This window comes from Lonchura striata, chromosome 5 (genome assembly GCF_050655825.1).
Source record: "Lonchura striata isolate lonStrDom1 chromosome 5, ASM5065582v1, whole genome shotgun sequence".
Lineage (NCBI taxonomy): Eukaryota > Metazoa > Chordata > Aves > Passeriformes > Estrildidae > Lonchura > Lonchura striata.
Genome location: NC_140707.1, coordinates 47659814 through 47680161, shown reverse-complemented (window position 1 = coordinate 47680161; position 20348 = coordinate 47659814). Strand labels below are relative to the sequence as shown.

General features: G+C 39.8%; 2 protein-coding genes across 7 annotated transcripts in view; one reads left to right on the top strand and one right to left on the bottom strand.

Annotated features, from left to right (window-relative positions):
• Positions 1 to 20044, bottom strand: part of NPAS3 (neuronal PAS domain protein 3) — a 589208-nt gene extending 569164 nt beyond the window's left edge. For 3 of the 6 annotated variants that reach the window (XM_085582101.1, XM_021542664.4, XM_085582102.1), the window contains exon 1: positions 19887 to 20044. In XM_085582101.1, the coding sequence (XP_085438227.1) occupies positions 19887 to 20044 (158 nt within the window). Of the gene's footprint in view, positions 1 to 15962; positions 16487 to 19886 lie in introns of those variants that run through there. The other 3 variants (XM_085582103.1, XM_085582104.1, XM_021542666.4) reach the window with 1 other exon arrangement.
• Positions 20045 to 20051: 7 nt separating this feature from the next.
• Positions 20052 to 20348, top strand: part of LOC144246478 (uncharacterized) — a 49783-nt gene continuing 49486 nt past the window's right edge. Inside the window, exon 1 of the transcript XR_014956040.1 lies at positions 20052 to 20164. The gene's annotated coding sequence lies outside the window, so the exon portion shown is untranslated. The remainder of the gene's footprint in view (positions 20165 to 20348) is intronic.

Genomic DNA, 20348 nt, shown 5'->3' with positions numbered 1-20348 from the left:
TCCAGATGACTCTGCTTCAGCAGTGGGGGTTGGACTGGGGATATCCACAGGTTCCTGCCAACTTCAGCTCTTTTGTGATTTGAAGCAAGTCATACCCTAAGCCCCTCATGACATCATACAGTAAAATCAGGCCCTGGTCAAGACTGGTGATAGATGTTCTAACCTGAAAAGAAATTAAACTGCTTCCTACATTTCCAAATTTGCTGTGGAAGAAATCCAGCTTCCTTTCAGTCCCTTTCCAACACATTCCTGTAGGTTTCTGAGCTGTATTTATCTTCCACAGAAGTCTACGATTTTCTAGAATACAACTACCCTTTTCCCTCTCAAAGTAACAGGAAATGTGCCCACCTAACTTTCAATTCCCCCTCCTTAAACTCTCCAAATCTCTCCTCCTGATTAAAGACCTGGTTATCAGACCACTACTATACAATTAGTTATGGATACCAACCTCTTGATGAACAGCATTCCACAATTTGTCTTTCACCTCCCTTTCCTTAAACAAATCAACACAAGAGGAATTATTTCAAGCTAGAACTCAAGGAAGAGCAAATTGTGTGCCTGCAGCTACCTAGATAAACCTGAAGCCTCTCTAGTAGTGCTAAGTCTACATTAATACAACTGAAATACATGACTTCAAATACTTGAGCATTCAACTGATTAAACTTGCATACATAATAACTTATCTCTGCTAACATGCAAACTTAGATATTTATGAAAGCAGTTATTCCAAATCAGTTTTTTTTTCCAAAAAATGACATACAGAAATTATATGGGTCTGATATTGCGTGTCTATGACAAAAGACATAATCAATCCATATTTTGTAACTAATGCCCATACCATTACTAGTTGATTTTGTTTACTTTTATCATGTAAAAAATAGTCTGCATCCTGGTGTAAAAATATAATACATGCTGAAGTTCACACACGTTCATTGCAATTTTCAAGTCAGCACCACAATTAATTTTTTGCCATTTGGGTTTCACCAAGCAAAAATAATATCCAAGCAGTTAATTTTGCTGAATTCAATCTGTTTAATATGCACTTTGCTTAATCATAAAAAAATAAAACTTCAAATAGGAGTGTAAAATTAACTGTGTTACAGAAAACCCATTACAACAAATGAAGAATAAACAGCAATTAAAACTATGAACTTTTCAAAGCTGGCACTCTTTTTTTTTTTCCAAGGCATTGTATGGTATGATGCCTTGTCCATACAGTCCAAATAAGGTTTTCCTTAATCATATCAACACGAGATAAAAACATATTAGGTAGGAAGGGTAATTAAGCTGTGACACATCTGATATCCATTCATGAAATGCACTGAAAATTATAGCAGCCAAAACTATTTAACTGAGACCATTTTCTTCAACAATTTTCTAAGTGAGAGAATCACCAAGGAGACTCGCTACAGCTTCCAGAAACATTCTACACAACAATGCAAGAACAGGAGTCCTGGGTCAGACCAGTGTTTCCTGTATCCCATCTCCAACAATCCTCAAAAGTAGCTGCAAGGAACAACATAAGAAAAGTGACAGTGTATATAATAAGCACCCAAAGTCATCATCCAATCATTTTCAGTGCAGGCATTTCCTCAAATAAATATTTATATTTACATTCAGTGGATTACTCTGTCATTCATTTGTTCCATGTCCTCTGAATTTCATAAAAATTTCACACCTTAACACATTTAATAGACATCATTTCTCTTACAGGAACTCATCATCCCAGATGAGCCAAGGACTGATAAAATACTGACATTAGCAGCAGTAACAGTAGTAGTAAAACGTCCACCACATAACCAAGTACAGTAGGATAAAATCCCTGTCCTGAACCCCCAAAATCCTAGAGAGCAAGTATCAAATAAGAGATAGGAAAATATTTAGAAGGAGTACTATGGCAGCAGCTAGTACACCAAAAGTGATATCTATTTAAAAGTAGCTTGATGCTTTTGTAGGCATTTCAAGTAAAGAACAACTTGGGAAGAAAGATGGATCTAAAAGGTGATGTTACAAAGGAATTCTAGTCCAAGCATATGGTATAAAATAAATGCATGTTTGCAAAATAGTAAATGGGCAAGAGAGCTGGTGTTACAGCTTGAAGGAAAACCTTGATAAAGAGGAATAGTATGATGGAGCTGGGTGAAGAAGGACTTGAAACTTAGGGCAAGATACTAATTTTTCATGCACCAGAGAAGAGATGTTAGGGGGAACATAAAAAGACATGGTCAGTGTGACAGTCTGTCACTCTGAAAATGTTCTCTGTAAGACAATGCTGGATATATAGGACTGGAGAAAAAATATTTCCTAATGGTAGTGAGGATGAGCATTTTACTGAAGAATAGGCAGGAAAACATACAGCAGGAATGATAGGCAGAAAAAGCCTGCAAGACTTTGATACAGTCCAAATGCAGAGAACTTCAGAATAGTTCACTATTCCAAACGTCAACTAAAAAAGTTACACTAGGTCAGTAAAAAAAAAATATATATATAGCAGAGAAAGAACACCCCTTCCCATGATATTACATGTCAGCATCCAGCAGTCAGCTGTGAAAAAACTTCCTGAAGTTGAGTTGCATCATCACCATCACACTTAACAGCTCCTCAGAGATGTAATAGAGTAATGCCTAATGCATTTTTGAGCCTGTCCATATTTTGACCTCTAAAACACCCTTTGGCAAGGAATTCCACTGAGCAATTCAATTGTGTGCTACATGGTAGGATGGAAGGGAGGCACACAGAAAAGCAATGAAAACAGGGAAAAAAAACAAAGACAAAAATCAAAAACAAAAAACTGCAGCTTCTGTTAAATGATTTAAAACTGCTTCCTGAGAATTTTACTGAATGTTTCCTTGTTCTCAGAAAATTAATGTATACTTGTTCCCCAACTACCTTCTAGAGGCCTTGCTCAGTCATCTCTTTTCCAAGAGGAAGTATTTTATTTTAACTCTTCCTCTGACAAACTCCTTCTATCTATCTCATCAGCCTTTATGTCCGTATCACAAAATACAGTATCTTTTTGAAATAATGAAAACGAAAATATACACCACAGATAGATTTCACACACAGAATTTATGGATTGGCATTCACGTTTTCAGTTTGTTTTTCTATTTCTTTCCTACTCACACCAAATCATCTATTTGCCTTTTTAACTACTATGCCATGAGGAAGAGGTTTGTATCAGTGAGACTGCCAAATTATAGACCTCTCCTAACAGGCAATATAGCAGTGTTAACTTAAAAAGTAGATGGAGGGCTTGTAAAGAACTCTAAGAGAACTGTTTTGACTAAGGGAATCTAAGATAGGCCATAAGGAGATGACAGAGAAGTAAGACTACATTTTCATTGAGATACATATACCACAAGTCTATGAATCATCTGCAAAGAGATGATACTCAAATTGTCTTTCTGCATAAGATTATGCAAAGATGAAGAGCAGAATAAGGGGGGAAAAGGGGGCGGTTGAGAGACAACATGCTGCAGAACTCCCACACAAAGCTGGGTAATGAATGAGAAAGATCCTCCAATGGATGTGCTGAAGATACTGTGATCACAGTATCCAAAAGCATCAGAAAAATGACATTTACCAAGAAGTCACAGGGCAAAAAGAACAGGGACATGGTCAACTGTTTGCACAGCTGGCTGGCAGATTGAGAGAATCAAAGCTAAAGATTTAAAGTGCAATTTACAATTATTAAAGTGATCTTTAGAAGTCTGTATCTTGCTTGGAGAGACAGTCTCAGAAATGACCAGTGCACTTAGTCATATGTGCCTCTGCTCTGCCTTTCAGCATGCCCTTAGCACAACTGCCCTTCGCTGCCATGTGCTCTGCACTCTGCCTCTTTCTGCTTCAGTAGCATAGGGCCATAGCAGGATGCTGAGAAGCTACTTTACTCACAGTATTACAATGCCCAGGGCTTTTATTTAGCAACTGAAATTGCCTTATACAGCCCTCTGAGAAGATCATATTGACCTGTGTTATTCTGAATTCTAACTGGAAGTGAGTAGCACACAGCTTTACGAAGCTCTGCCAGGAACCAGGACACAAGCGGAAGGGTGGCCCCACTGCTATGGAACTGCATCACCTTTTGTGACCCATTCCCAGATCAATTAACCACATTTGCAATCTTCTCCTAAGCTTTCTGCCAGAGAAGGAAATTACTAAAAAATTTAACAAGTACAGTTTCCCACCCTGAATTGTCTTTGAAGAATTGGTCCATGAAGCAGAACAGGCTAGAACAAAATTACTACTTAAATTTTTTTTTGATCCTCTTATTCCTCCCTAGTTTGCATTCACATCTCCCATGAAAGATGTTTTGTAGATGGACTATGTGATTGAACAACAGCCAAAATGAGTAAGAAACTCTATAAACTAACATGTTTTCCAACAATGACATGCACACATGCAAATACTCAGATACTTCTATACACCAACCACTTCAGAAAATACAAATGGAAATAACAGTAATCTTCCAAGCTCTCTCTTTTTCATTGCACGCAGCAAAGAAAAAGGAAAAAAACCAAAACCCACCACCCTTCTTACTGATGTACTTTATTTATTAACATTTTCTGTCCCTTAGAAAAAAAATAAATTAATTGTAATTAACTCCCATTTGGGCAATTTTGTGTATAGCATTCATATCAGCGATGTGTTGAAGAAAGAGCTAAAATAAACACATACATTTTCTTAAGTGAAGACTTGAATAAAACAAAGTCAGGCACTTGGTTCCTCTTTCATTCCATATGATACACAGCTGTGTCAATCCCATCAGGAAACAGGCAACAGGAAATTCTTAACATTCTGAAGAGAAATCTAAAGATGTGTCTCATCACCCTTCCTCCTGAAAGTGCTTTTCGACGTTTCGAAGTGCTAAAAGATGTTTATACAAGTTCTAAAATTATTAATTACTTTGCTTAGCTTTTAAGCAGTTCTAGGCCTCATTAAGTAGCTAACAAGGAGACAATTTTTTTTTCTTTTTATAAGTTGCCTACACTATTTCATTTCCTTAATCTCAAAATATAAATTGTTAAGGAAACCTTGACACCTACGGAAAAAAATCAAAGCCAAGTGCTCTAGCTATTGGAAAATGTTCCTTCATAATGTGCTGCTCCTGTGTTATTTGTGTTTCTAACTACAGCTCTTGCATATATAATTCCATTATACTTTTATAAATCACCATTTTGAAAAATGCTTTTGAACCATTAATATATTTTCCTGGTTAAAATTCTTTGAGATGTTCTTAACAAGAGTCTTAGATAATGAATTTGGGCAAACTCTGGAACAGTCTTTACAGTATTATCATTCTCATTAATTTTCAGAACTACCCACTGTGTTGAGATGATTGTCATGGGCCTAAGACTTCAATTTGGCTAAATATTTTTGCATATATTTCAACATATAAGTAACTAACAGATGTTTAAAATGTTAAGTTCACAATCTAGAAATAGTTAAATATTTACTGTAGTATCGTAATTTGGTTTTGCACTTATTTTTATTTTTCTGCTTCTATCTTTAAACATTCTTTTAGAGTCCTTAGCTGTAGGCAAAATGCTTTAAAACAACATCACATGAAAACAAAACATACTTGATTTAGTAAATACAGCTGTGTTTTTAAAGAAATAAAAGAAATAAACACTTTAAGGTACCACAAATTAAAACAGAGAAAAGAAAACATTTAATGTAGAAATGTTACTTTTACCCAAGGTCCAGGATTAATGTAAAACCTTTTAAATTGTTTGCATAATAAAAATATTAAAATTCTTATTTTATTTCTGCTTTAGAAACCTTATACATTCTTCTGTCTTACACCATTCCTAGAAGGCTCTATTAGATGAAAAAAAAACTACTTTCAAAATGTTAATACACAGCATATGCAGTATCTTACTTTAGCCCAAAATACTCTTTTTCTTTGCCTTTTTTTGTTTGTTTGTTTGTTTTTTCTTTTGGTTTTGGGGGTTTTTTTGGTTATCTTTGAAGACTGCTTCTGTTTCCATTGTTTCATCCTTAACCATTCACATATCAGAGCAATAAGTATTTCATTACTGGTTTATCTGTCCAGAGGCTTGAGAAGCAGTAACAATTAACCCTCCCTTCACAGTGATTGATACAGGCTTTGCTTTCAATTTGTTCCACTACACAGATCATGAAATTCTGAATGCGATCATCCTTATTGACCTACACTTTCAAACACACGGCTACAATGAGATGAAAGTAATTATTAAAAGGAACACAGGACTACTCAATGCTGAAACAAAGTCTTGAAAAATCTTTTAGATGACCTTCTCATAAAATTAGCATCTTTTGATGTGAAATAAAATTATAGATTTTCTTCAAAATCTGAAAATATATAATGTAAATCTGATAAAGTTACAATATCATTATATCACATAAGCCCAGTTCTAGTGTCACATCAGTTCATATCTGACCCAATAAACAGTAACTTCAACCAGAATGATCATAGTAGGATCATGCCCTATATATTTTAAAAGTTCCTCTGTCGGCTTTATTTTACACCAGCTCTGCTTGAAATGTTGCGTTGAAAATGACAAGTCAGTAATTTCTATTCTATTGTAGTCTGTTTCAAGAAAGAAACAATGTTTCTTTTTAAGATTCTGCACTTCTTGAGGCACCTAATGTAAATAAGTAGAGAGGAAATTCAGACTGCTAAGGAAAAATGAGAAACTCAAGTCAGATTTCCATCATCAGCTGAGATGAACCAAGACCTGTACACACCACTCCTGGAGACTTACTCCAGTGGAAAACAAATATTTTTCATAAACCCTGGAAAAATAACCCCAGAAAGTATGAATTTCTTTTAACTGATACATTTTTAAAAATTAAATAGGACTAGTAGGTGAACAGTAATGATAGAACTACTTAAAAAATGGGATGCAGTCAAGGAAAATCAGGACAGAAAACTGTGCAGAAGGATGTTCTTACAGGCCTAAGGCTCTAATCACAAAACAAAGTGATGGAGATGAACCAATACTGCATGGATTAGCAATGAATTATTTTGAACTATAATCATGTGCCAGCACAAAGGGGAGGTAAAAACTAGCCATTACTCACAAGCTGATCTGCAGATAAAAAGAAAAAATAAGTGAAAAAGGGAAAAATTTATATGCTAAATTGAGTCAGGACAATAATGCAAATCTAAAATGTTGTTACACTTCAAGTAACATTATATTTAATGTCTTTCATGTACTGTATAATGCTGAGTATTTACACAATAGGGTCTGTAAGACACTAGTGCTAAAGCAGGGTTAAACTGGATAACTCTTCTGTAAATTAGTACTGCATAGCAATATGTGCTGAAAAATATCCTGAGAGATGAGTTAGTTTTAAAATAGCACACATGGGCACTAATTTCTCCCACTGTAAAACTGCAGGAAATAAATATATATATATGCATGCATAGATACGAGATTGGTACAGGTATAGGAAAATGTGTACACATACACATACACACTTATGTATACACAGGCATATATACTGAGGGATTTAATTTCCATTAGTCCATCTGAGAGCTAAGCATCATCATCTTAAGATTCAATGTTAGTGTTCCCTTCAGAAGAAAATGTTAGAAATAATTTTGTGATAAAAGAAAAATCAAGACTGCTATCCACAAAGATTCCTGAGATCCTCATGAACAGACTGTTTAAATGAAGAGCACTTTAATCAGTAGAGGAATCCTCACGTTTCTAATGTCTTGCTGTGCATTCTGCAGGTTATAGTAGCAGCTGGTAGAGGTCATATATCTTTTGTGAGCATCCCAAAAAGGCTCACTGCCAGACTGTTAAATTATGAATAAGCAATGAACAAAAGAATGCAGATACGGTGGTGACAAGATAATCCAAGCAAATTTATCTATGACAAATTTCACAGGATTAACAAATTACATTTACACAGAACAATAAAAATGAGGAGGAAAAAAAGAGGGGAAAAAAAGAAAAAGAAAAAAAGATGAGCCTACTTTTTGCTCACAGCATTAGAGGGAAAGGAAATCTCCGTTCCAGTACATGTATTTACATTTAACTTTAGATAAAGTAAGACATAGCTTGCTGAAGATGAGCAGGTAGAATTATTTACTTTCAAGCAAATACATATTCTGTATCTATCTAATATACAACATATGCCTGCACTTTGCAGTATACCTGTATGTAAGTCAGTGGAAAATCCTTTAAAGTTTTCCTCATAATTAGTAAGAAGCAGAATAAATATTGAAGAACTCTAATTTAGCTTTTCAGGGTAAGTATATTTCCATGTTCTGTCAGTTAAAACATACTTTTTCCCTTAATCAATTTGCTTTTTTTCCTACTTAAATTGAATATATATTGCAATAAATTATAATATCCACAAAAAGCAAGTCATGAATAGAACTTAAATATCTTTTTTTTTTTTTGCAGTAGTACCATAATAAACTTTTTTTTTTTTTTAATCGCTTCTAAAGGAATTCTAAATCCATAATCTAAATACTGGCCAGTCCTAAAGATAGACATTCAGTATGTCAAATAATCTAGGAGGAAATGTTTGCTACATCCTGCAGTCTCCTGTTCTGGTTTTGGAAGTGATACAAAAAAATTTGAAATACTACTTTTAAAAAGCATAGAATATCGGTTTCAAAAGTGTAGTTCTGTAGAGAAGCATTTTTCTTCCTATTAAAAAGGAATGAAAAGGAAAATCAGGATAGGAAAAGGGAATAAAAGGAAAGACAGCATCTCTTAGCTTGGAAATTTGAGCATAAATAGAGTGATGGATAAAAGAAACAGCATATATGCTTGACAGATCTGGAATCAGCTGTATCTTTTCTATCAAGCTTCTCATCTGAAGTCTATTTTCTGTCACCTCCATTTATTTCCTGTTGTTTGTTAATGTGAAACAGTTGTTTAGTAAAAATAGGTCTTGAATAAATATGGGCCTTCTGAAACCATATGTATCATTTATGTATCAAATATATGTTCTTGTTACAGAGCACTGCTTACAAACAGGAAACCTCACTATTAAAGTGAACATCCAATTAATTAAGATACTTTAGTAAACTGCTTGGATTTTGCAAACAACTACTTGAGTACCATTTATCTAGCTCATTCAGCCAATGGAAAAATTACTGTAGTTTTGATTTCTACCAAGAAATACAAGTTTTGTTGTAAAATTGAACAGCAGCTCAGAAGGAATAAATAGATAAATTAGCCCAAAGTATTTGTTTCTCTTTTTATCTTCTGTTTGTTACTTAGCAAGAGAAAAAAGGTTTGTTTTTTAAAATGCAGTGCTTTTCAAGAACCTCCTGTCCATATTCTTAGCAATTTATGCAAAGGTGAAGCAAACATGCCAATCCTACATCTAACTATAGTCAGACAAATAAAATCACCTACTTTTTTTTCAGCTGTGAAGGTTGAAGGATAAGTACCACTGGCAGCTATTCTCTTTTTTTTCAATACTTTTTTCCTTTTTTAATCATGCTGCCAGCACTGTACAGATCCAGTTCTTTCTATTGACATCACCTTGACTTGTAATAACTGCCCACTTACATTTTTTTCCCACCAAGTAACAAATTCTGCTTCCCATCATGTCCAAGAAGAAACAGGTTTTTAACAAACATTTTTCTAAATTTTGGTATACTATACTTTTGCTAAAAGAATTACAGCTTTGGCACCTAACTCATATAAGCCTAGGTTGTGAGTAAACTGATTGTAAATGTGAATTTGCACATGACTTTCAAACATGGCATTTAAGCAAGAGGGAAAGAATATCCCCTAATATGTCAATATAGAGTTCTAATATTTAAATATGCAGTTCTGTGCCTAAATTTCAGAAAAACCATGACCCTTTAGGGTTTCATCCAGAATGAGTGATCAAAGACTATTCATTACAAAATAAAATTCAGCGTAAAACAATGTAATATCTAATGAAGCCTGTTCTAAATTTCTGTTGGAGAGAAAATTCCCAGGCAAGTATTTTAAAGGGAGCATATAGAATTTAGGTGCCTGTATTTCACTAAAATGCACTATGTGTTGAATGCCTAAATCCAACAGGCTCTTCAGAAAATCCAAGCCCCTGGGACATTATAGTAGATTACATACATATATATTATTCTGACTATATCCCCTAAGTTCACTATATACATATGTAAACCTAACATGCCTGCAGGTAATGGAACAGTACTTTTCCACTTAAATTATTTAACATAAGTGTTGAACTTCTATTATATATCAAGCTAACAGCTAATTTTAAATTGCAATCAAGCCATTCTCTGAAAGCACTTTATTTCAGTGGAGGTTTTGCCTGTAAAAGAAATGTAAATCCCTCTAATGAAGGCAGTGTAATCTTTGAATACACAGTCAAAATGGGGGCTGGAATTTTATTCCTAATGCTTACATTGACATCTTTTGCCACTTCTGCTAGTTCTCAAGAATTTTTTTGTGTGTAACTATCTCATCAGTAAAACACGTAGAACAGCATTTTCAGACCTTTCAAAGCATGCAAAGCCAAATAAAGAAGCATATCTACAGAAATACTCAGTATTAATATTAAAGTCTTCTTCAGACATTGGCTGACATCAATGAGAAGCTCCCCAGAACAGACAAATGACAGAACATGACAGAAGAGTGAAAGTCCAAAATGCAACATACAAGAAAGTCTGGGAAAATAGCCTTAGCAAGAAAATCTTCAAAACTCTGCTTTCAGTAATCTGTTTCAAATTCTTTGTAACATATCACTTGTTCTTTAATGTGCCTGGCTCTCGCCTGCATGTAGTGCTGGGTAAAGGGCTGGCATAACTCTCAGTATCTAGCTGCAGCAGGCTGAGATCAGGATCTCCTTGAGAATCACTCTGTTTTTACTTGACAGTCTCAAGACTTTCGCATTTTACAATAACACAGGCGAAGTTCACTTCTCCTCTCACTAAGTATGTATATTTGTTATTGCAATCTCTCTGAGGAAAAAAATCACATATATTAAATTATATATTAAAAATACTTTTATCCTTGCTTGTGATTCTCTGTGTGTACATAATTCCATTTGGGACTTTTCTAAAGATTAAGGTACAACTTGAACTTAATATTCTCCCAAAGACAGGGTCCAGTTCTGCCAAGTTAGAGACACAAATACTATCCTACCCTTACTGTACCTTCTTTGTCCTGTGTAATATACTTCTGTGGCATACAAAATTAACGAATATTTGTACTACTCAAAGTCCTGTTCAAATGAATGGCACAACGGTCCTATTCATTTGACTAGGACTTTGTGTATTGCAAAACCACTGCTCCAGCTAGTCACAGAACAATGCTCTAGTCATATAAGACATGGCAGCAACTATTATATTCTTACTATGGCACATCTTCTTATGCAGAAAATACAATATTATTACAAATTATCCTTATTATGCAAAGTCCCATTAAACAAAAAGTCGCACACCTCATTCACGCTAATGGGATTTTGTATGTTAAAGATAGCATACAGTAGCCTTATAAATATTACATAGAAAGAAATTGCCTATTCTGAAAAAATGTAATTCTTTTGAAATGAATTTTCAAAACATTTCATCTCATGGCTTTAAATCTTTGGCAGCTGCTTAAAAAAAAAAAAAAAAAAAATAAAGCCAAACATTAAGCATAAGCAAACAGACCAAAGAAACAAACTGGGGTGAAAATGCAGTCTTAGCTATGTACCTTAAAAATATCCTATGTTAAGAATATGTAAACAAATTTCCAGGGTGACATCCTGCAGAACAAGTTTTTTTTATTCATTTTAAAATATGCTATGACTATGCTGACATGACTATGCTGAAAACACAAGATGAGGTGCTTTTATATCAGCAAGAGCTACTGCTGATAAAAATATAAAATTGATCTGGCGGAATAACCAAATGTAAGGCTTAGTCACATGAGATGAGATTTCAGGAAACGGTTTCATAACAGTAAACTGTTACTTAATTGCTAACAAATGAATTTCTTTCACATTGGTTAAATGGCTTCATTCTATTGACCTCAATGAGAGAAGAATCATTCCAAAAAATGTTAATAAAATGGTAACAGTTCATTTTCATGATCAGTATCAGTTATTCAAAATTCTTATCTTAGAATACATTTTTTAATAAATAGGATATTGTTATAAAGATCATTTTATGAAACAAAAAAAAAAATTTAAACACTCTACTTTTTAGGAAGTATGGTGATGAAACTAACACCTAGAATGTCAATTTGCAACAACTGTTTTACATCACTCTTGCAGTAAAATTCCCATCTGGGCTGGCAAGTTGAGTGCCAAGTTTCAAACAAATGTGATTTGAAATTGCCAGTATATTAGACTCTGAAATTCAAGTGAGATGCTAATAAAAAGAGATGGGTACTGACAATAGATTCTCATATTCTCTTAAAAACACCTATGGGTCCGAGTGTTGTACTAATCTATTAACAAAATTCTCTAATTATTTGTAACTTACTTATAGTACAGCACTAGAATATAATGCCATCAAATTGTTAGAAAATAAGCTAACTGGATATAGTTTGTAAGAAAAAAACAGTTGTGCTGTAAAGAATGTAAAAATGGTGTTGCAGACAAAACCTTGTTATTCAGAATCCCATTAGTTACTGAAAATACCTAATATAAGTTTTGTTGATCAATACTCTCATGTAAGTTCTAAATAATGTATGATTCCAGTGGAGAAAAATGCAGCAAATCAAATATGGTGGAAGAATGTTTCAAATTATGAAGAGTAGTATGACTGCTAATCCATAAATCAGAAATCAGAAAGATTGTTGTAATGTGGGAGGGCTCTATTTAATAAAGGTCATTATAACTCCTGGCTCTAGAGCTATAAGATCTAATATCCTCTCTGGTAGCTCTATGATATGCCCATGCATTACTGTTCTTGTTGACAGTCTGTTGCCTTGGAAATATTTCATTATTTCAGTTTTTCCATTTGTAGACCCTTGGCCTTGTGATATGAAGGCCACCCTATTTCATATTTTCGATTATCATTTAAGCAATCTTCTGGAGCTATTTATATAAAAGCAAGTGTTAGACAATGCATATCATCATTTATCACTGCTATGTTTAAGCTCATGCTCTAGAAAAAGTGCCAAAATAAAGGTTTTTTCTCTTTCATTTAAACCAATAGCACTCTAATATTATGATAGTCTATACAAATCAATGCTGGCATATCATATGCATGACACTTCTGTCTATTTTATTTTCTTGTGTGTATATCCACACAGTTGAAAAAACTAAACTGTTGCTGTAACTGTAAAATTTGCTAAGACTCACAGTTTAAAAGAAAAATAAACAAATATAAGTGTGTATCTTTTCATATATCCTTTTAAGAACCTAAACAGGTCAAAAAAGTTTCAAAACTATTCAAGTGCCTGTTAACATCAGAGACTTTTTACATCTGTTTTGTAAGCACATTTTTTGCTTGAAAAAATGTAAAACAATCTGCGTAAATACTTGAGGTAGGGAAGACTAAAAAAACAATGTACATAAAGTTAATTTAGAGGATTCTTAATCCTGAGAACTAGTTTACTGAAGTAGTAGCTACGAGACTGCGAAACCCTTTCAGTAAGTGTTATGCTCCTGTATTTCAAATATCTTGGTTTCTACGTATGAAAGGATGTGTACAAAGAGAGCTAAAATAGTTACATGCAGGACTTCAAGAGCACATTACACAACTTTTTATAAAATGTACATCAGTATCTGTTTATTGAAGCATTGATCCATTTTCTCCAAAACTTTAAGGAATAAACAGACTGACATTTTATTTGCTACAAAAAATGTCATCAACTTCTACATGCAATACTTATACCTAAACTATCCAGAGCACTGTAAAGAGTGATAATAAAGTGAACCCTAAGGGCAAAAAATAACTTCTTGGACACTAGGCCAAGTTTGTGGCTATTAGTGTTCTAGGAATTTAGACTACCTTTTTCCCCTGAAATGATTACACCTCCCACTCCCTACAGGGAAAAACTACTCGTATCCAACCTTTAAAATGACAGCATCAGAGCTGAACAAGAAGATGCTATTAAAGGGCATTAAATTAAATACAGTATATCCTCCTACAACTTCAATCAGAATTTCAGACCAAGTGTTATTTAGTTCAGCTCTCAAGTGGAGCAGAATAACAAATCGCGCACTTTGATTTACCTTCTCCGAATGCCAAATGGAGACAGGTGATAAAGAAAGCACTCATGCACAGGCTATGAAGTTTCCCCTAGAAATTAATTCTATCTTCAAGATTCCTATCTCAGAGAAATTCCCAAAATGGCACACAAATATGCTTCTGCTGGAGAGATTACTGAAGCTACCCTGGCAAATACACTTAGCACTAATATAGTAACATTCTCAGAAAGAGGACAGCAGAATTGTTTGTTGTGGGGGAACAGGATGTATTCATATGAATTGTTTTTCCAAGAAAGAATTCTGCAGGAGAAAAGCCTTCTGCTTTAACTGTTATTAACACAGTAGAAACACCTTTGCAGTCATTGGAATGAAGATTTTTTTTTTTAAATGTTTTATAGTTGAAAATCTGCAGTTAAGTCATTGACATCTGAGGATGCACTGTTTTCCCATTGCGTGTATCTCCTAATTTTGCTACATATCAACATAGCCTTGTCAAAATGCAACAGTTAACACTAATGCATCTAAGACAAGCACACTAACACTTCACTGGTGAATATGAGATGTATGGGGTTTTTATACCACACAGTCTGCTTTTTTAGGAAAAATGGCACAGCTACTTAGACAAAATCTGTGGGGTTTGGAAGTTGTACTAGAAAAGCTGATCATTCTAAAATATGCAAGTATGAAATTAAGGCTGAAGTACTTTTGTTTAAATATTTTTCAGACTTATTTGTGCTGTGAAATATAAACCGACTAACACATGAGCCAGCTACTTTTAAAGGCTATCTAAATGGTAATTTCCATTTTTCCAACTAGCCAGGAACCTTCCTCACCCCTCACACTCAAGTTCACTTGTAACGCTAAAGGGGGCGGGAGGGAAAGAGCCCACCCCAAACCCTCTGGCTGCGCTCTTCTGGGCATATATCTCGTCGCAGTGTAGCAATGGAGCTTTGAATACTTTTGTAAGAATCACAAAGTAACATCACATGAACTTGTACTCTTGTCTCCTACCAGCCACTTCTAGAAAGATTCACTTTCCTAGAACAAATCCGCTACGGGCAATTCGTGTCACCAGCAGAGCACATTAATCACAAGCACTCTCTCCCAACAAAAGTACATGGGGCAGGCGGCGGGCCGGGGACCAAGCGGGGGGCCAGCGCGATCACCCCCGCCTCCCTCCCCGGACCCCGTGCACCGCCTCCCCGCCCGCCCGCCCGCGCACCGGCTCCGCTCTGCCCACCCGGGGGCCGCGGGCACCCGCGGCCGGCGCGGCGCGGGGCGGGGGCCGGCCCGGGCAGCCCCGCGGGCGCAGCTGGCGGCGCGCCCCCCCGCTCCGGCCTAGCCGCTCTTGAACCGCACCGGTGGGGCCGGCCCCTCCGCCCGGAACGCCGGGCCTGGCGCGGCGCCCCAGGGCCGCCGAGCGGCGGGGGCCGCCCGGGGGGGCCTCCCGGCCCCGCGCACACAGACACCAGACACACAGACACACGGACACACAGACACACGCGCCCGCTCCACAACGCGCCGCGCCAAGCACCGGCTCCGGCAGCAGCGGCGGTGCAGCCACCGGAGCGGGGCCGCTGCTGCGCGGTTTGTTCTGAGTGTGTGTGTGTGTGTGTGTGTGTGTGTGTGTGTGCGTGTGTGTGTGTGTGTGTGCGTGCGGCTGGCGGTGCGCACTAGGAGGAACTCACGGTGCCCGGCTGTGCGAGCAGCGGGTGCCGGCAGCAGGTCCCCCCACCCCGGCATGGCAGCCAGCCCCGGCCCCCGGCGCCGGCGGCTTGGCCCGGCCCGGCGCTGCTGCGGCGGCTGCTGCTGCTGCTGCTGCTGCAGGTTCAATAAAGAGAAAGTGTTACCGTTCTCGCCTGGAAGGATCCTGCTGAAAGCTTGGCTTGGTGGGCGCCATCTTCCTGGGATTTTTTTTTTTTTTTTCTCCTCTCTCCCTTACTTTTCCCCCTCCTGATGTTGGTGTGTGTTGTGTGTCTAGCAGCAGCAGCGGCGGCAGCAATGGCCCCGGTTAGCCAGACAGGCTAAGGAAAAGTACTGAGGCCAAAGCATCGCGGGCTCCCACTCCTCCGCGCAGTCCTGGTGCAGGTTGCTTGCTCGCTTGCTTGCTAGCGCTGCTGCTGCCGCTGCCGCCGTCCATAAGCCGAGGAGCGGAGGGAGCCGGGGCCCCGCCGGCCCCAGAGACATGCCCAGCGCAGGCAGCGGCGGCCGGCGGCGGCGGCGGCGGGAAGAGCTAGCCGCGGCGCAGCCCCGGCGGGCAGCCCGGCCGCTGGCATCGCCCGGCAGGTGCGGCACACGCACACACACTCACACACACACACACGCACGCACACGCACTCTCTCGCACACTCGCACACACACCCCCGCGCCCGCGGGCCGGGCTACGCGGGGTGCCAGGCCATCGGGCTAGCGGGGCGGGGGCGGGGAAGGGAAGGAGGGGTGTCAGGGATCTCCGGGCTTGACCGCTGTGAAAGTATTTCTGGGCATTTTCCAGCTGCTTTCCCAGCTCCGCTCCCGCTCTGCGTGGAGGGGACACAGCCTCTGCTGCCGGCGCAACAACGCCACTCAGTTGCAGTTTCGCACACTTTCTTCCTCTGGAGTCTGGGCTCCAGCAGCGAAGAGGAGCAGAAAGGGGCAGGGACTACAACACCGCGGGCGCAGAAGCGCAGCGGGAACACACCGGGCACAGGCAGCGTGTCACCCGTGGGCTTCCACGGTGGAGGACGGGCTCGGGTGGGAGCAGCGGGCCGGGGTATGCGAGGGCCCTGCGACCCACGGGGCGTACGCGGGTGTGCCCGGATCCAGTCCAGACGGGCCGGGCCCGGGGAAACCCGGGCATCCCCCAGCCACCTCCGAGAACGCGCCCTCACGTCCTGAGAGTGGGCATGGGGTACCAGCGAGATAAAAATGCGTAACGCTGGAAATGTGAACTTAGAATGACGACCCGCTTTGTTGGCAAAGGGTGTAGCACTTCACGCGGTTTCACTGGAGATTATGAAACTAATCGTGAAGTAAAGGAGCGGGGAAAAGAAATACCGCTACCTTAGTTGTTCATTCCTGGACCCTGGGAGAGCCCGAGAAATCACTCGTTCACTAAAAGCTTTTCATCTCCAAGGAAACTTTGTGACTGTTCTGCTGCTCCCTTGGAAATACAAATGCCCGGGCCTGATCCTGCTCCCTGGGAAAATCCTTGGGGAAAGGGGCAAGCCCCGAAGGTCGGCCGCATTTATTCACGAGAAACGTTTCCACGACTGCTCCAAAAGTTTTTTTTTGGGGGGAGGGGAGGAGGCTGGGGGCCAAGAGCGTGTGCGAACCTCAGGGCAGAGCCAAGGGGAAGAAGTTAGCAAAACACCTGGAAGTTTGGCTGCCGGGCGCCGTCCGCGCACCGGGGGCCGAAGGATTTCCTTCCGCAGGAGGCAGCCGGGCCGGCGTAACTTGGCGCGGCGCGGGGCGCGGCGCGGCGCGGGGCGCGGCGCGGCGCGGGGCCGGTGCGGGGCGCGGGGCCGGGGCGCGGTGCGGGGCGCGGCGCGGGGCCGGGGCGCGGTGCGGGGCCGCCGCCGCCGCCCGCCGCGCGCGTGCGGCCTTCGCGCGGGCGCTGCGCACGTGCGCGGCCGGCGGGCCCCGGGAGCCGCGAGCCCGCGGCGGGAGCGGCGGCGGGGCGCGAGGCGGCGCCCGGGCTGCGGGGGGCCGCTGCACAGAGTAGCAGATGCCGCTCCCGGCCGGCCGTCCTGTCTGCTCGCCTCCGAAATGAAGGGGAAACAAAAAAAAAAAAAAAAGAAAAGTTAACAGGTGTCTTCGCTGTAGCAACAGAGTGAGGAGGTGTCGTGTCTGCCGTAGTTTAAGCGTTTTGAGAAAGCGCGAAGAAAAATCGTTCGATGCAAGCCACGCTGTGCCATCCATAACATAGAGGGAAAATTTGGAAGAAGTGCATAAATGTTTCCTCTCGCAGGTTAGTGTGTGAGGCATCCAGACTTTTCTGGATTCCTGGTAGTAAAACTACTTGAATATCTATTAAACACTGTTTGGATTAGAGGTGTTAGTAGTTTGTCAGAGAAGTATTGCTTTTATAACTTCTTTCTGATTGCAGACTGATAGAACCAAACTATTAAACGCGAAGTACTAAAAAAATTGTATGCTGCCTTGTCTACATAATTCTGTTTAACTTAAAGTCTCCAGAGGTCTCTTTCATTTGTCTAAAAGCCAATCTGACATTTCTGACCCTTGACTTCCCCACTTCACAGACTAAACTATTGTGATTGCTGCCTGTACTTCCTCGTTAAAGTGTCCGTCAGTTTCCATTTTAATTTAAATATTTTATAAGTGACAAAAATTATACAGAATCAATAAAAAGAAAGAAACTTTAATCTATTCTTTATAACTCTCACATTCAATTTTTTTTTTTTTTTGGGGGGGGGGTGGTATATGAAGGATTGGTGTGTTTCTTCGAGCAAACAAGACTCCTGCTTAGTTTCAAATATTTCTTAGCTAAGAACGTCCTTAGGTATCATCAGAGCTTATTTCAGGAATATCAGGTCCCAATTAACTCTCATTTGATAAAGCCTACAAAAGTTACCATCAAACATACTCTATCACAGGCATCAAAACTATGGGAAGCAACACAAAAGTTGCTGAACGACAGAGCAGTTAGTTATCTAAATCTGGCTCCTAAACTAATTAAGTTTGAAATATTATTCTGAAGCTTCCTATTTTTTTTCTCTTTTACATCATAGGGATGTTTAGTTTGGACGTTTAAGATTATACAGCATTTTTCTCGGTATTTAATTTAATGCAATATTGCAAGCAAGATACTCGGGACAGTGCCCTTTTTATTGCATTTAGAGAAATGTAAATGTTTTGTTCCGATTTCTGTAGATCTGTTGTCTTCTACTTTTTTTTGAGGATTCGGCTACGAGTATAAGCTTATGATAAAGCAAACTAACAGATGCAGACTTCAGGTTTAGAAACATAAAGAAATGTCAGGTAATTAATTAAGCTTCATGTTAGTATCAGCATATATCGATGAATTGTTAGGGCAAATGAGGAACGTCTTTAAACTTCATGATGACTTACTGCCAACTTTCTACGCTTTGCTTCCTAAAGGCGCTCTCTGTGAATTTCCTCCATTTGCATTAGAATGCATTTAAGATGAAAAAAATAACAGTGCTGAGTATACTTAGGGTTTCGGCTATATTTCCCTGTAGTAACAGGTGACATGCTAAAACTGTTAAAACTACAATGTGGAATTGCAAGTGTGCAACCCCAAGTGAAAATTGTACTCATTCTTGGTTGAAAGAAAATTATCAATCAGCATACCATGATCAATTATCCCCCTGGCTGCCACACACTGGGATTTGCACAAGGCATTGACATTGAGAAATTCCTCTTTAGAAAGGATGAGCGGACAGGATCCCAAACTTTGCAACAGCCAAGCTAAGATGCCGGGGTCTCACTTTTTTTTTCTTTCTTTCTTTTTTTTTTTTTTTTCCTATTGTTGCTTTACAGCTCATCCAGGACAAAACTAGGAGATTGTGTTTACTTCTCAGTGCATTTTAAAAGATGCTGTATTTTTAAAAAAGTAAAAAAAAAAAAAAAAAAAAGAGAGAAAAATACACCCTCCCCTCCAACCAAGCTCTCTCCCCCCCGCAACAAAACAGAAATGAGATATTAAAAAAAAAAAAAAAAAAGGGAAAACAAAGAAACACAAAAGCACAAAGAAAAAGCAAGTGAGGGAGCCTCAAGAAGAGCCGCACACCCCTCTCCCAGTCGGTGCTCACCGTTGTTGGTAGGAGGTGATGCCCTGGACGTTTTGCGGGTTGCCGTTGGCCGCGGCGCCGGCTCTCCCCATGCCCGGCGCCGCCGGCACCCCCCCGGCCGCCCCGCCGGCCGCCGCCGCCGTCACCTGCACGCTGAAATCCGGGAAGATCCTGATCATCCCCGCGGCTCAGCACCCGGCGAGTGTCGGCGAAGAGGTGCAGCAGCAGCGACTCTCCCTCCGGCGGCTGCAGCAGCAGAGCCAGGCACACTGCAATCCCATTAGTGAGTGGCGGCCACTGTGAGTGAGGACGGGCGCTTTGATGTGAGCGGCTGGGCTGAGATTGAGGAGTTTGGGGGGGCTAGGGGTAAAGGGGGGGGGGGGAATTTACCGAATTGCAAACATGCAACGCGTGAAGATTTGGGAAGCGAAGTGGAATATCAGAGCTACCAAAAAAAAAAAAAAAAAAAAAAAGGTATGTCGA